Here is a 17555-nt window from a genome sequence, read left to right as displayed (position 1 = left end):
TGTGGCCATGGTCTGTAATGAAGTCTAGGAAAAGAAAGAATATAAAATGAAGTAAAGGGCAGATAGATTGGCAGTCTCTTCCACTTCATTTTCTTCAGGCTTCTGTAGCTGAATGACTGATTTGCTAATTTGTATAATAACTGGCAGTTCAACAAAATAGAAATCAGTGACTTCTTTGCTGTGACACAAAATGTTAATGGTAAAACCCATTCTGATGGAATCTTCTGTTACGTAGAGACTGGAATGGTTGTTGAATGTTGAAAGCATATTCTCCCTTTGACTGACATGCTGCTTATATAAAAATAATCTTGAATGATATGGTCTATTCAAGGGTGGAGCTGTCTGATTGAATCTGTAATTGGTGAATTTCATGTTTTGATTTGTTAAAAGTAAAATATTACGCAAGTTCCTCTTTGAAACAGCAAGACCGCTATAGTCCATGTGAGCCAGATGCATTACAATTCTTTTTCTAATAAGCCCATAAATAGGAAATTGGTTTCTCAGTTCATTCTTCAGAACCACTCAGTGTTTTGTGATTAAAATTAGGGTATCTCTGCATCCGTTTAAATGGTAATGAAATACTTAACGGAGTAATCTGAGATTTTTTTCATCATGTATGATAATGATAAGAAAAATCTTATGAAAATATTTGGCATCTTTGTCTGCTTTGGAAAGTGGAATGTAAACATGCATTAGAAACCTTAGTAATGTTCTCAAAAAGTCTGGATAGTTCACTGTTTTAAAATAGGGAGTGAAAATGCTAGATAAGCATTCTTGCAGGCTGCAGAATCAAATAATGTTGGCAGTTAACCTACTCTTTACGACTAGTTTTTTACTCATGTGATAACTGCTGATTTAATTAGAGTTCTTTGTAGTGTAATGTATGTAATAGCCATGGTTGATGTTTGGGGATATTTAAGGTAGGTGATTTTAAAGACATGTCTGTCCTTTGATAGATGTCTGGTTTTGTTTCTTAATTAAGTGGTATAGAAGACCTCTGCATGCTAGACGTTCTGTCTGGTTTAAGTGACTTCACTTTGGGCTGATTGTCTGTTCTACTTGGTTGTCTTAAAAGAAAAAGCATTGTAGGATGTACTTTCCTGCTGTCACTTCATTTCTTTAGGCACTTTTCTTGCGTGCTGCTGGAAGACTGGGCTGTGAAGTCAGGCAGCACGAGTCCAGGTTGTATTTTCTTTCTTCCTATTGTTCATCTTCATTTTATGAGCCTGCACCTCTTTCAAAGCACTACCAAACAGCAGTGAAAGATAACTGCTGAGTATCATGAGCCTAATTATTAATTTAATTGGTTTGTATTTGTAGGTTAATGCAGTTACAGTGCTTCTTGCACTGTGCTCTTTTGCAGGGGTTAGAGAGACAGGAGTAATTGAACTGAGCTGTCATTTCTGCATTGATTCAGGTTAGCACAGCTTGTATGAGCAGGCAGTTAGCTCTGAGCAAGGGACAGGACAGGATTGCAGAATATCCTGAGTTGGAAGGGACCCACAAGGATCATTGAATCCAACCCCTGGCTCTATACAGGACCACCCAGCATTCAAACTCAATGTCCGGGAGCATCATCCAAATGCTCCTTGAACTCCAGCAGCTTGGAAGCCACCAGCTTGGTGTAACTCATTTACTGTAACCCTTCTAGCCCAATCCGTCAGTCAGTTGTTCACTCATGGTATTTTATTTTTGTCTAGCTGTACGCTGGGTATTTTGTTCAGAAGGATACTGTGAGAAACAGTATCAAAAGCTTGTTGTAATACAAGAAGACTGTACCATCCAAAAGATTACAGCACGGCAACACAGTGGCTGCAGAGCTCTGCTTACTCAGCAGTTCATGTAGAGTCTGCTTGGTGCTGCATTAACCTTACATTTGTAGAAGGCTTTCTCAGGATGAAGTGTAACTTCTTGCCAGGGTCAGCACCAGCTTGAGAAGGTCATAGTCGGTCCTGGCGTGGAGCTCTTGGCAGAGAGGAGTGTGTGGTTAGAAAGAAAATGCAGTAGCCCATCGTGTGAAGCTTATCAGTAGTCTTACTGATGCTGGTTTATTAAAGCTGGAAGTTCCTGATGATGATGGAATTATTGTTGAGGTAGTTCTCAACTCATTCTCAACTCACTGTCTCTCTTTCTATCTATATATATATTTAGCCAGTTTGCTGCAGTGCAAAGCCATATTCTTTCATGGAGCTTCTCACGTGTGAGAAAATCTCTGCATCATATGCTTTTTTTTAATATTTTTTGTGAAGTATAAGAAAGGGTAAATGAACCCGTAGAGCTCAGTATTCTAAGCTGATGATATAAGATCAAATTCTGAGCTATGTTTCTTACTAGATTTCTGTCATATGTCAGTAACCCTTTCAAAATGACTTCATGTTTGACTGTAATACGTGTTTTCTAGTAGTAACTGCCCTGGTTATTGACAGAAAGAAGCATCTACAATTCTTAATGCTGCAGGGTCATGACAGCTGTGTAAAAGGCAAATCTGCTTTCATACTCATGCCTCATCAGTAACACTGCAAGCTAAGATACAGTTCTTGACCATAAATATGCTTTGGTGATAGTTCATGAACAGAAAAATTGCTTCTAATCCCTAGGTAAAAACAAAATTCAAAAAAAATTCACTTACAGAAGTGATCTATCTGGTAATTTAAAAAATTATTAGTCAGGATTTTGAGGAGTATGAGGAAAGAAAAAGAAAAAAAATATGTGAATATTTTAATAATCCTTGAGAAAAAGCTCTATGAAATTTGTGAAATGTAGTTTTGGAGCAAATTTGAAGAAGTTGGAACTTTGAAGATTTAGAAAATATGTCTTTAAAGTCATGGAAAATTTAGAATACTTTAAAAGGATTGTGAGTTGAGAAACAGAAAATATCAATCTTTATCAAGTCAATTTAATCTGGGATTTCAAGCAGCTTAACTGTTGAAGTGCATGTAATTAAGATTGTATGGGTACCTTAAATCAATATTTTTAAAGCCTTGATACATTTTAGTTCTTAAATTTAACCTTGACTGTGAATCCCTTGAGGTCATTTTAGAAAAAAGATGTACTTTTTGCAATATTTTCTCTTAAATGTTTTCAATATACAGGTGATAAAGCTTCTCAGCTTTGTTCCAATTTAAAATGATGCTCTTTTGGGAGTTCTTTTAAGCTTTAAATAGAACACTAGGGAGCAAAGTGTGGTACTGATAATGAATGTGAGTATTTTTGTATTGATTGTCTTTTTTTTGTTTAATTTCATGTTTTTATATCAGATGAAGCAGTGTACTTCTGTCTGCTTTGTGCTATAATGGTAATACATTATATTAATACAAATACAATAATAATTAATACAAAGCAGCTGGAGTGCCTCAGGTATGCAAAGAAGGTTTGAAGCCTGTGCAAGTTGCCAGTGCAGGACAGCTGTTGCACAGCTGTGAATCTTACCCCCAGATTTTTGATGTGTGGCCCAGAACACTTGCAAAGCTAGGATGAGTTGAAGATCAGCATGAATTTCATTCACATATTGATGGGGGCCTTTACATCAGTGATCTTGAGAGCTTCAGAATTGCCACACACAAAGCAGCCAGTGTGTGCCAGGTGATAATGTCAGTGATGTGATGCCCATGCTGTTGTAAGATGCCGGTGCTATTGAGCTGACTGTCCATTACCAGTAATCACAAGATTACTGGTAGACTAGTTGTCTAGACTAGTTAACATTAGGCTAATGTTATTACTTATAGTGAAATTGCTTTTTTTCCCCCTGCGACTTATTACTTTAAATCTGAAAATTCAGATTGTTTCATCACTGTATTTAAAAATTAAATGTATTGATAGTTTTGATCCTCAAGAGGATGCTAGTCTGGGTTACTAAATCTTTATCTGTCATGCACAGCCAAAGGATTTTCAATTTTACCAGTACACAGGCAACTGTAATCTTTATAGTCAGTTTGTGTGGGTGTCAACATTCAGCTCTCCTATGAAATTTGTCATAAAAGAAATGAGAAATTGAATGAGATAGGAATTAAACCAGAAAGTTGGCTATATAAATGATTTAGTGGTAATCTAATGTGTAGCTGACTGGCTACTGTCCAAATAATTCTTAAGATTGTTTGTTTTCCTCAGGGAAAGAATGTTATTGAATATTAGATGATTCCTTCCCTGAAGGAAAATACCATAAGCCTCATGTCTAGGTATTTTTTCTGCTATCAGTTTTTATCTTGTATGGTACAACTGTTTCTTATATCATGCATGTGGATGATAATATTAAAACTAAAAATAGAGGATTGCAGCAGCAAAATGCTGGACATGTGTAAGCCAGCAGGAGTTCTGCAATTGACTGCTAGTGCCAGAATTTCACCTTAGGTTATTATGTATTATATTAGATTTCTAATGTTTAACTTTCGGTCATCATCCACAGTACAGTCGTTAGTCAACAGAATGCAAAAGGGATGCTTTGACTTGGGGGGAAAAAAAGGCAGATGATATAAGTGTTCATATAGACTTAGACTACTGGAGTCAGAGTGAAAATTTAGTTTCTGAGGAAAGTGTCCTGGAAGATTTTGAAATTATATTTAATATATAAAGTTCTCCAAGTCACATGGTTTTTAATATCAGTGAAAAAAAAATCACTGGAATGGAAGGAAATATAACAATGGCATTTTCCAATTTTTCACTCTTACAAATTATTTTCATCTTTCCTCCTCTGGGAGTGGATTTTTAATAGCAGATGACAATCAGAGGAGAGTCAGTGGATCTTCTGGGAGAGTGAACTCTCATTGATTTTGATGAAGATGGTGGCCTCTGCTTTTTAGTGAATTTTGGTTTATATCGTTATTGATCATTCTTTTTTACTCAGCCAAATAACATTTAGAATATTCACGTGAACCATCTTCCTTCCAGTACAACTGGGAGCAATCAGAGGTGTTTAAAAGGTCATCCTTTCCCCTCTGTATTCTACACTGCCACCAAAATCTGATATTTAAAAAGTTGTAGCTGGGCTTTATTTGGTTTGGGGGTTTTCTGGTTACTTGTGTACATACACTTAAAAAAAAACTAAAAACTTTTGCTCTATTATTGTGAATCTTACTGCTATTTTTTATTTTTTTTATTGATAATTGGAACTCTATTGTTATAATCTTTTATGCTTCTGAGGTAACAGGCCAAGTACTGTGAGACTTGGCATGAAATTATGAGCTTTCAAGACTGGCAGTTGGCAGTTTCAGGGTGCCTAAATTCGTTACTGCCAGTGCTAAATTTTCTATTCTGAGACTGTGATTCACAGCAGTAATAACTCTTTAAGCATAGCCAGTCTGATTTTCATTTCACCTATGAAATGTGAGGTATCACCTGATATTGCTGTGTTCTTGTGTCATATCCTGGGGTTGGGCTGTGAACCAGTACACCACTGAAATTTCACTTCAGACAGGAAGTGTCTGCTAGGTGCCAGCATACCAAACCTGTGGGCTGTGCCCTGCTGCTGCTTTGTTGTGGCAGCAGCTCTGCCCCAGCTGTGCAGCCATCACTCAGAACCAGCAGAACATTGGTGTGCTATTCACCCCATTTGGGCTGAAACGAGGGTACGGTTTGAAAATATTTCCACCAATATTCTATTGCATGTTGTTGCTGTGTGACATGTGACAGCAGAAGAGCAGTCTGACAAAAGGGCATCTGATGTGGAAGTGTGTATGAAGCAATGGTTTGTCACTGAATTCATTCATGTGGGAAAAAAAAAAAGGCACCCACTGACATTCAGCAGTGCTTGTTGAGCATTTATGGAGACCAAACAGTGGATGCAAGCACTGTGAGACGGTTGGTGGTGCATTTCAGAAGTGGTGACAGTAGGTCACCTCCACTGGTGGAGATGTTACGAATGCAACATGCGGGCTTTTATTCATTGCTGGTGAAAATACATAACTAGTGGTGGTGACTTTGTTGAAAAAGAATGTTCTGTGGTGGAGAATTTACTCTATTAAGTGGTGTTAATATGCTCTTTGTATCAGTTGTAGTTTCCATGAAGATGATTAGGAAGCATTACTTTCGGAGCAACCTTCGTAGATGTGGCCCTAGACAGTACCTCTTTGCTTAATGCAGCTCAGGCAAGCCAAAAGGTTGGACACTGATGCTATAGAATGTGCTTTTTAGGTAAAGGTGAAAATCTATTGCTGCTGTAGTAAATATTTGTCACTCATATTAGTAAGTTCTGATTTTTTTGCACAGTGTCAGTATTTGTTTTTTTGTAGATGTTGCAATCCAGGGAGATCTTGGAAATGGAAATACAGATGCTTACTTATGCCTTTATATTGGAATAATAGTACAATGTGTGCCTGATGTCATAACTGCATGTGCGTCCGTGTCCTGTATGTGTTACAGAATTAGGTATTGTGCTTGCTTTAGTTTTTTGAATAGTGAATGGCTATTTGGAAGTTATCAGTATCTGCAGGTTTTTAAAATATTTCTAGAGTCGTTTAAGATACGAGCTTGGTGTGGTGGTTTTGTTTTTTAGGTGGTGTGGCTTTAGCTCAAGTATTATTTTTTTACGTGAAGTACCTTGTTCTGTATGGTATTGCTGCCCTCCTTCTCCGGATGGATGGACTCAGACCTCCAGCTCTTCCTCGCTGTGTGAGCCTGATGCACAGTTTCACTAAAATGTGGAGGTCAGTCAATATTACTATTTAGACATTTTCTTCGTGATACATTACAGTCGATATGTAAGAACATGTGTGTCTACTTTCATGGCCACCGATATGCTTGCCTGCACTTTTGTGTGCTTTTTCTCTCTAATCCCTGTGATTTATCTGCCCAGAGTAGCTGTGGTGCCCCATTCTTGGAGGTGCTCAAGGGCAGGTTGGATGGGCAGCCCTGCCCACAGTAGAGGGGTGGAACAAGGTGATCTTTAAGGTCCTCTCCAAACTAAGCCATTCTATGATTTTCACTGAAAACCATTTCCCAGGTGAATTCTTTTTGGTATCTATCCTGTATGTAATAGTGGATTCACTTTGCTTCTTTCCTCCTCTTCTCTACACCCCTGCCCCAAATTCTTCCAGTTTGTGGGAGGATGTGCCCCAGGTCTCTAGAAACGATGTTTAAAACAACTTGTCAGCTTTCTCATACAGACACTTGTCTCTTTCATTCTGTTAGCACAGAGCCTAGATAATGAGACTTACCCGTTTTGGTGTCTGACTGTATAAACCTTTTTCATTTTAGTCATGAAAACAGTGGGCCTGTTATTACCAGGACTTTATTGGATGAAATTTTCATTTTGTTTCCTTCTTGAAGCTAGTTGTAACAGGAAAGCTTTATGGTTTGTAATGGTTTGAAACTGTTGCTATTTTGTGTTCAGGTAAGAAATGCAGCTTAAATAGGATGGATGAAACAGATGAACTGTTAAAGGAGTGATTTGAGCTACTAGCCAACTCCTAGGTTTAAATTGTCTTTTGGAAAGAGTTTGAACTGAACTTCTGACCTACAGAGTTCATTTAGAAATCTGTGATTTTTACTGGAGAGGCTCCTGAGAGCTTTATCATTTGGTCTGTTGGCCCTTGCAAGCAGAGTTGCAAACAGCAGTATTTTTAACTCCTCTCCCTGTTATGCCAGGGATTTTGGCCATTGCCCTAGAGGTCTCAGATGAAACTGAATTTCAGCAGAAATGGTAATTACACTGCTTTGTCAGGTAATTGTAATAGACAATGCAAGAAGTACTTTGTGCTTCAAAGGTGGGTGTGGTATATCACATCAAAAACATTTGCTGTTCTTTTATAAAATATTCATAATTCTTTCTTATAACAAAATTGAAAAGTATCAAAGTAGGTAAAGTTTAATTACTTACCTTTTTACAGAAGCAAAAAAATGTGAACAACCAATATTTCTCTTTGCCCAGAGATTTTGCTCATATAGGTAGCAAACAGTGACTCCCAGAAATAATATTCTGCATATGGGATTTGTTTACAAGTTTTGATTTAAAAATCAGTTAGTGTACAGTTGATTTGTTTTCTTGTTCTCAAAGCTATATAGGTAGTAGAATTTCCTGTGGCTGCTAATGAATTATGGGGTCATGCTTATCTAAAAAGTCTCACGTAGCTTGCCCAACGAATTCTAGAATTATGGTGCCTTGCACCTTTTCAGTAAAACTCATGAATCTCTACTACACAGAGGCTAACAGTCTTTATGTGCTTCATTGTGCTGTATAGGATCATAGTTAAAAGTTGGAAATAGCTTTTTTTTTTCTTCTTAAACTAGGCAGGTGTCTGAAAAGGACTAATGTAGACAAAGTGCAGAAGAGATGAGTATTCCATAAAAGCAATGAAAAAACGATGAAAGCAAATAGCTTGTGTTGTGAGGTCTCATGAGTGGTGATGCTGTTTCCTTGAAGTGCTAAATACTAAAGTTTTTGTAGTTTGTGGATACATTGGTTTTTAAATAAGTATTCCTAGCAACTTTATTATATGTGGGTCAATTACAAATGTTATTAACATCCAACCTAATTTTAAGCTGGTTTAGCAAGATTTGCAGCTAATTCTCTTTTAATAAAATGATTGCTTGTTTAAGATTCCTAGAGCCAGACTGGGAAATGGGATGACCCAGGCAACGCAATGGAATGCATTGTCACCTATTGGCTAACATCTGAGATGCTGTGCAGAGGAAGCCCTTGTGATTGCTTGACTTGCTCTTGTCCTTCTCAATGTTACCCATTGTAGGCTACTCTCAGACACTGACTGTCGCAGTAGGCAGGCTTTTAGAAGACCTTGCATTGTTGTTTTAATATCTTATCATAATGTATATTATGAAGGAGAGAAGGTAGCATGTAGAGAAAGATAACATGAATGTCATAATGTAAGGAAGGCAGATATGCCACTGAGCAGTCTCCCACCACTACCTTGTGTCCTTTGAGCATACCAACAGAAGATTTGCATATGACAAATGCAGAGCAGCGTAACTTAAAATCAGCGCACAGTGTCATTATTCACTATGTAATACAGCAGGCAGAAGAGCTCTCAATGTGGAAGGGAAGAAAAATGTAGTGGCTTGGTGTCTAAAATTTCTCTGGAGCAAAGCAGTTATTAGAAAAACAAATCAGGTACTCAGCATGCCCCTTTATGATATTAAACACTTAACTGAATTGTGTCTGTTCAAACTTACAAATAAGGGACTCTAATTAAAAAGAAATTGCCCGTTTTATAGTAGATTCTGACTAATCTGTGTTTTCTTTAATCAAGGCAATCTCCTGAGTAAAAAAATAAAATAGCGATCTTGCTTCTTGCCTCATGGGTAATATAAATACTGAATGTGTTGCTATGGTTTCAGTTTATCAGGATATCATAATCTTGGCAAATGTGCAGTTGCACAGCTAAAAATGTGTAATTAAGTTACTACTATTCAAAAGTTTGACTATAGTGGTCAATTTTTAGTGTTTGCTTTATCTTGTATAGGTCACAATAAGATAAAATTCCTTGCTTTTACCAAGGGTCACAATAAGATAAAATTCCTTGCTTTTACCAAGGGTAAAAGCAGGTTAGTAAAGCTTGGGAAAGAAACTATTGCTAGAAGCTTGAGTGCTTTTAAAGAATTGCTACACAACTTCTTAGGCTGAGAACCAATATTGTAGTGCAACTGGAGAAAGATGTGCTAGAGTGTGTCTGAAAGTTGCAAATTGATTTAATGTGCAAAACTATCTTACTGAGGAACTAAAGGTGTGGAAACTAGAGAAGAAATAGCACAAATCCTATGTTAAATCTTACTTACTGATGAACAGCTTTGGCAGTGTGTTCCATGAAGAATCTTATTAGTTCATAGTTTAAAACAGTGTTTAGCACAAATGCCATTCCTGGGGGAGGGGGGGAAGTTACACTTTCTGTGTTTCCATACTACATTACTGAGTGCCTTGAGTGCTTTTCTCCAAAGATTTTGGACACATGGATCTGATGCATTTTGACATATTGTGGGAGTAGCATGGCACAGATATCCTTTTATCTCAGGTCAGAGACTGATACCAGGTTTGCAGAAGCACAACTCCTCCTCTTCTTGTATGCCCATCCACCTTAAAATTTGCACATTCCCAAGAGCCTTATCTCAAAGTAAGTGCTATAAATGCTACAAGGGGTCAATCTCAAGAGAACCAGGTATTTTGTTGTGATTTGCTTTATATGCCCTATAATTCTGGACAGCTATTATTTGAAAACTCTGTGCTGCATGAAGGGACTTACCCAGCAGCTGGCACTGAGAGACAAGAAAAGGAAAGACAGGCTTATGCATCTTTGCTTTTTCTCTGGAGATTAGGACTGTCATTCCCGGTCTATTTCTAGCCTTTGGTTTTGAAAGAAAATGTTATCTGGTGTGTTTCAGAGACAATCCAGTAAAACAAAAATGTGTATTTTCATCTACTAGCTTCTCACAAGCTTTCTATTAAAAAAAAAAAGTTAATGTCATGGCATTTCTGTTTAAAAATCAAAAGGTATCTTTTCTTTATGCTACACTTTCAGAGGTGATCTCTGAAATACAGAAGAATCATAGAATAGTTTGGGTTGGAGGGGATCTTTAAGATCATCTAGTTCCAACCCCCCTGCTATAGGCAGGGACATCTCCCACTAAAGCAGGTTGCTCAAAGCCCCAACCAGCCTGGTTGTGAATGCTTTCAGGGAGCAGGCATTTACAGTCTCACTGGGCAATCTGTTTCAGTGTCTCAACACCCTCAGAGTAAAGATTTTTTTCCTGTTATCTAGTCTAAATCTTACCTCTTCCAGTTTAAAACTATTTCCCTTCATCCTGTTGCTACGTGCCCTTATAAAAAGTTCCTCCTTAGTTTTTCTGTAGGCTCCCTTCAGGCACTGGAAGGCTGTTATAGGACTTCCTTGGAGCCTTCTCTTCTCTGTGCTGAAGTGCCTCAGCTCTGTCTGTTCTCATAGCAAAGGTGCTCTAGCCCTCTAATAATCTTTGAGGCCCCTTTCTGGACCTGCACCAACAACTCTGTCCTTCTTGTGTTGGGTGCACAGAACGGATGCAGTATTCATAGGTTCATAGGTTCATAAGATTGGAAAGGACCTACAAGATCATCTAGTCCAGCCATCCTCCAATCACTATCCCTACCCAACTACTAAATCAAATCCCTAAATTCCAGGTAGGGTCTCAAAAGAGCAGAGTAGAAGGGTAGCATCATCTCCCTTGATCCTCTGATCACATTTCTCTTGATGCAGCCCAAAATACAGTTGGCCTTCTGGGCTGCAAGCACACGTTATTGGCTCATGTTGAATCTTTCATCAGTTGAAACTCCCAAATTCTTCTCCTTAGGGGTGCTCTTAAGCCATTCTCTGCCCAACATGTATCTGTGGCTGAGATTGCCCTGACCCAAGTGCAGGACCTTGCACTTGGCCTTGCTGAACACAGATAAAAATATTGGATATAATTTTGACTTTGTGGAAGTCACTGTCAAACCCTTGATTGGATTTAGTGATGCCAGGATTTCACTTTAAGAACTCTGCTGAGACTGGTCAAAAATAGACTTGCTGAGTTGAGCTAATTTGTAAGTGCTGGTGGAACCAGTGGGACATAAAAATACACAAAATGTAAAGAAAATGCTTGAGAGGGCCTTTCATAAGAATATTTAGCACCTACTTTTTCTTTTAAACAAGTAAGGCCTAAAGAAATAAGCGTCTTGTTACAAGTGTACCCTACTTGCTGCTGCAAGTAATTCAGTAGTGACAGCAGTGTGACTGTCTGTTCAGTTAAGTAGATGGGTATAGAACTTAAGTACACAATTGATAAACACCTCTAATGCCAAATATGGCCAAAATGGTCAGTTATTTAACTTGACTGAAATTAGTGAAGACTGAACATGTATTTGTTTGTTGTCGTGTTACCCTGACTATCTATGGAAGGTTGGGTGACCACGTTTGATCACAGTTGACTACAATTACGTGTGAATTAGAAAACAAGAATGATAGAAACCACTGTTAGGTTTGGAAGACTTTCTGTTGATTCAGTTATTATAGGAAATAGTAATTCAGTAAATGTAATTCATCACATTTTTTTGTGAGGCACCATAAAAGTAGTTTGGTTATGAAGATTTCAGATACAAAAAATATCACAAGTAGTGACTTCTCACATAATGTATTTATTTCATGCTTTCACTGTTGGATCATATCATACATGTGATATGAACATAATGTTCAAGCATTAAGCCTGCTTGCCAATATCAGAATATTGGCTGGGTGTTGAACTGTAGAATTGTTACATGTTTTTTTGGTATTGAAATAACATGTTTCTAAGTGGGAAAATAACATCTTTTTTGATTTACTGACCTGTTGTATTTTTCATTAACGTTTATGATGTTTAAAGTGAGGCATTGATCTGTGGTATGTTCCTTTTAGCCTTTAGTAAGCCCATGAAAAATGCTTTAGTTCTGCACTGGTTAGTCATTGCCTCACTGACAGAGACAACAGTTTTTGACAGAGCTTTTGACATCAGCAAAATTAGTGCACGCTACAGTTCCTCTTACCTACTATAAGGCTCAATTTGTTGGTTATAATAAAGTTTTAAAAGCCTTCTTAAATCTCTTCAGTAGAGGAAAAAAAATAATCTATTATTTGTCTCTTAGGAGTGCAAAAAGAGGTAATCGCAAAATGCCTTAATCGGTCTTGGGTCTAAATGGCATAATTACTGGAATTTTATTTGTGTAGTGACTGCTTTGTTACTGAAATTTGAAATTGCTTGGCTTTTTTTTTTTTAATGAACATGCCAGGCCCACCTGCTGCTTATCACCAATGAAGCCCATCCTTTCTAGTATTAGGTATGAGCTCAGCATAGATGCAGACTATTAGTGCTGCACGCGTTTGGCAAGCAGCACTTTGGCTGCTCACAACCACTACAGAAAATGAGTAATAGCTATTAATAAACTTCATTGTTCCATTTGCAGCAAGGCTAGGGAGCTCTCCTAGTAATTGGATGGTTGCTCTGCTTGGCAAGTCTTACTCAAGGAAAACTGAAGGAAATCTCACCGTATGGGATGTTTGCCAGTAATGAGCATTAGGCTTCTACCACTCTCCAGGAGATACTGCAGGTTTCTGAAGAGTCAGGGAAGGCAGGAAATTGAAGTAGTATTTCTTCTGAAGAGTTCTAGGAGAGATTAACAGAATACAAATGAGATTTTCTCATTTTAAGAAAGTGCTTGCAGATGTGCATCACCAAAATCCAGTGAAACGTACCTGAGAAACAAGAAGTAATTTCTTTCTTAAAGCCTCTTATGTAGCTGGACCTGTGCATGAGTTCATATTTACTCTGAGCAGTCATCAGTTGTTACTAGAGTTGTGCTTGAGTCTCTGGCCAGGAGATTGCTTAAAAAAAAATCGCTGCCTAGAATCATTAATGCCTTACTCAGACTTTCAGATAAAATACAAGTTGACTGTTTTAATTGAAATGAAACAATAGAACAAATTAGATCAGGAATCAAATTTGTGTGCTGGAGGCCAGTAGTAGTTTATGAAATCTTTTTAGGCAGTTCATGAAGGAGCTTTCTCACTGGGGCCATCCTTTAATTAAATCAAAATAATTTCTGCTGTACAGTTCTCCAACCTGAGCTACCAGCTGGTAACTTGAATGCCACAGATCAAACTCCAGGACTCTCACTGGTATTTTCTTTCCAGAGGAGAATGTGTCCATAACAAAATTTACTCTTAAGTTGGACTGCAGCCTGAAATATGTTCAGACTCAGTCCAGATATTTCTGCTCCTGTTGAAATTGATGAAGGTTGGGTTTTTTTTTGCTGCTGGGTCAGGATTTCAGTGGGGACTCTCTCCATTCTCATAGGTATAGAAAACCTTATTCTCTCCTTGTGACCCCATGCAGAAAAAAAAAACAACAACTTTCACTGTATATGGAAGGTTTAGCATTTACTCTGTTCAGCTTTGAAGCTATCACTTATATATAGTACTGTCTTGTGAGGCGGGGCATACGCTTTGTATGCATCATATCAGTGCTGGAGTGCCATGCAGCACTGAACAGGAACTTGAGATGGAGACATCCAGGATGTGTTGAAAGTAGTGTTAGTGCTGGTTGTTCTCAAAAGGCAACTTAGTATTGCTGAATCATTTTGTGATGAAATAGCACAGAAATTGGAAGTGTTATATCTAAAAATGAAGTGTTAAAATATCTGTATGTCCTTAAGGAAGTGTCAGAGGATATGATAAAGATACCTATGCATACACAAGTCCCACTTATTATTACTATATTGAGAAATTGCTTGTCAAACACATGATATAAAAGCATTTGACAGGCTTCATATTTTTTGTTTCAAATAACATGGATTTTTTTACCCTCTTAGTTGATTTTTTTTTTTTTTTACACTGAAAAGAAAGCTGCTACTACCAGTTTGCTGCATTGCAGATGGTTAAAGCTAAAAATCACAGCTCATAAACAAAAGGCTGTCTGTTAAAGATTGAGATATGGGCTTAAACTTGTGCTTAAGATCTTGGTTTTCAAACATACATTCAAATCACTTGAGGAAGAACTTTCTCGCTGGGTCGAGCCAGGTTTTGTTTCATTGTATGTTTTATGGTATGACTAAGATGTTGAGGTTTTGAATGTGAAAAGATTGAGTTTGCTACAGTTTGTTTTGAAAGACTGCCTGAAGAGCTGTGTATACAATTTTGTTTCTAATTTCCGCACCCTATCAGGGAGTCAGTGGTAATATCTTTGTATGGATGGAATTCCCCATGCCTCTTGAGCTAATTAAGAGGTCTTAGTTAAAAATTAGAGCTCCAAGATCAATGTGCTTGTGTGTAGCATGAGTCCCCTGAAAACATTGCAATGTGGCTGTCAAAGATCTGTGTTCAAAAGTATATTCTGTAATTTGGATCGCAGATGAGTACTTGCTAAGAGTTGTATTGGATCTCATTTTTCAGTATTACCTGCTTCATCATGTGTTTTCCTATCTTTGTTTTAAAAACTGTCAACAATAGACAGCTTTGTCTTTTTGCTTGATTATTTTCAAATTGCTTTCTATGTTTTTAATATTAATTCTTCTATAATTGTCATTTTTCTGTTTGAAGTTGTGAATCTGCTTTCTAAATAGTACATCCTAGCACAGTACCAATTACATTGTTTACAAAGAAGCATGCTACTTGCCACCTAAGGGACAAGTTCTGCAATGAAGCTGTAAGTTTTGAGTAACCTTGCAGAAAATAGCATGTCTGAATCTATGCAAGCTATAAATTGACTGATTACAAATTATGGATGACTTTTCCAGATCTTTATTTAGTAACGATGATGATGAATCAATTGGTAGCAGTCATAACTTGCAAAAAGAACCCTTATTAACTTGTAGACAAACCCTCTCTAGGATTTGCTTTAGCAAAGTTTTATGATTCCTTAATTGAGACACTAAATAATAGACCTTAGCCAAGTGTTTATGCAGGTTTTGTATCTGCTTTCCCTATAATCATCTTATTCTTTGGTCAAGGCTCAAAACCATTTTTCAGGCTTATATTGCATGGTTGTAATTTCTTGTAATTTGGAAACCTTCATCATTTGGAGATTGCCGATTAGGGAAGTTGCTGGAGACAGCATTGGATGATAAATTAGCTAAGACAAGAAGCAGGAAAAGAAGTTTAGCACTAAAAAGTGGAGGGGCATCTATCAGTTTACTCAGTCTTTTGGGCATTGCTACTGTAAGATGTTGCTCGAGAAACAAGCAACCTATTAAAAACCTCGTGTCAGGGAAAGCAGCTGTTGTTCAATAATGTTCCAGTCTCCAGTGCAAAAGTGTTCTTTTGTATAAAGGTGCAGTCAGCAACTCACTGATGAAATGTGAAGTTTATTTGCAAAGGCTGCTAATGGAAGTCCTGGTTTTTAAATGCTTTTCTGGACTTAGGTACAGCAGTTTCCTCTGAGAGTATGTGAATGAGTTAGACTCTGTGAGGATAAGTTTAGGCATGTTTATCATAGGAAGAACTGAGAACCTTTGTAGAAATATTTCAGAAACTTAAATGCTTCTGAGAGATGGAGAGTACCCTCATGTACTCAGAGAGTACTGAAAGTGTAGTACATAGCAAGTCCCTTGTTGGAGTTCATCATCACAAATGGCTACTAGTCTTGCTGATTGGAAGAGGTCCCAGTGCAACTGCTATACTGCGCTTGTTTCAGTAAAACATCTGGTAGCATTGCTCCTTGTTTTCCTTTCCTACCTGTAGAAATTACAGTATTAGGTCATATTTCAGAAGTAACATGACTATTGTTAAGCTCTCTAGGATAGTTTGGTCTACAATCTATTCTCTTGCTTTACAGTTGCAAGATATTGCTGCTGAGAAAACAATGAACTTTTGTTGAAAAATGGGCATAATAGACCTCATCTTAACCATAACAGTCAAAGAGAGTCATGATCTACAGTGCCTAGCACAGCTAATGAGCAGTGGCAGTAGTGTAAATGTGAGGTCAGATCCTTAAATAATTTAAGGTGGCATAATTTCACTAGATTTAAAAGTTGTGTATGAAAAGGTTGCACAAAGAGATGAAAAGAGGGGCTTTGTAGTTGTTTTGCTAGGAATCATCAGGACTGAATTTTTAATGAATGTGCTTTAGCTATTGACTGTAGTTCATATCAGTATGTTTCTGCTTTTTTTCTCTCTCAGCTTTGTGCTGAATGCAGATTTGGAGGCAGCTTGTTGTGTTGTGCTTTTAGCTTTCCAAGCAGAAACTACACTTCTGTGAAATCATTTTTAAACCATACCTTGAGGACAGAAGTGTTTGCTAGCAGATATATTTCAAAGATTATATTTTGGAAAAGGTTCTTGTAGGAATAACATACACATACTTTTAGTCACTGATTTCTAGTTAAGATGCTGGGAATAGATGCATTTGATTGTGAGGGATTATGTGTATAATCTTCTGCTGAAATGTATCTGAAACTTAAAACTTCCATGCTTAACAAAAGAATTAAAGTTGCTTACAGAATTGCGATTCAAAATGCAAACCTTCAGATAAAGTCATTTTTTATAAAGCAAATAGTTATCAAATTGCCTGCAGTGACTAGTGTGGTTATCATAGAATCACAGAAATGGCTTAGGTTGGAAGAAACCTCAAAGATTATCTGGTCCCAACCCCCTGCCATGGGCAGGGTTGTCACTCACCAGCTCAGGCTGCCCAGGGCCCCATCTACTCTGTTCTTGAATATTTCCAACAATAGGGCTTCACAGTTTCCCTGGTCAGCCTGTGCCAGTGTCTCTTCTTCCTCTGAGTAAAAAATTTCCTCCTACCATCTAATCTTAATCTCCCTTCTTTTAGTTGAAAACTGTTTCCTCTTTTCCTATCCTTGTCTGCCTGTGTAAACTGTCAGCCTCCATTTGGCTTATAAGTTCTCCTTCATAACTGGAAAACTTCAATGAGGTCTTCTTGGAGTCTTCTTGAGGCCAAAGAAGCCCGGCTCTGTCAGCCTTTCTTTGTAGGAGGGATGCTTCAACTTTCTGATCATCCTTGCGATGCCCCCAGGACCTGCAGCAGTTCCATGTCTTTCTTGTGCTCTGGGCCCCAGACCTGGATGCAATGCTTCAGACAGGAACTCATGAGGGCATAGCAGAGTGGAACAGTCA

General features: G+C 37.7%; 1 protein-coding gene across 1 annotated transcript in view; it reads left to right on the top strand.

Moving 5' to 3' along the window:
• Positions 1-17555, top strand: part of HHAT (hedgehog acyltransferase) — a 139820-nt gene that overhangs the window by 17113 nt on the left and 105152 nt on the right. The window contains exon 7 of the mRNA XM_065752212.1: positions 6488-6638. Within this exon, the coding sequence (XP_065608284.1) occupies positions 6488-6638 (151 nt within the window). The remainder of the gene's footprint in view (positions 1-6487; positions 6639-17555) is intronic.

The sequence above is a fragment of the Cyrtonyx montezumae genome, unplaced genomic scaffold (assembly GCF_038088225.1).
Source record: "Cyrtonyx montezumae isolate F1298 unplaced genomic scaffold, pur_monq_1.0 scaffold_0, whole genome shotgun sequence".
Classification (NCBI taxonomy): domain Eukaryota; kingdom Metazoa; phylum Chordata; class Aves; order Galliformes; family Odontophoridae; genus Cyrtonyx; species Cyrtonyx montezumae.
The sequence above is the reverse complement of the archived record's forward strand: the minus strand, read 5'-3'. Positions and strand labels throughout refer to the sequence as shown.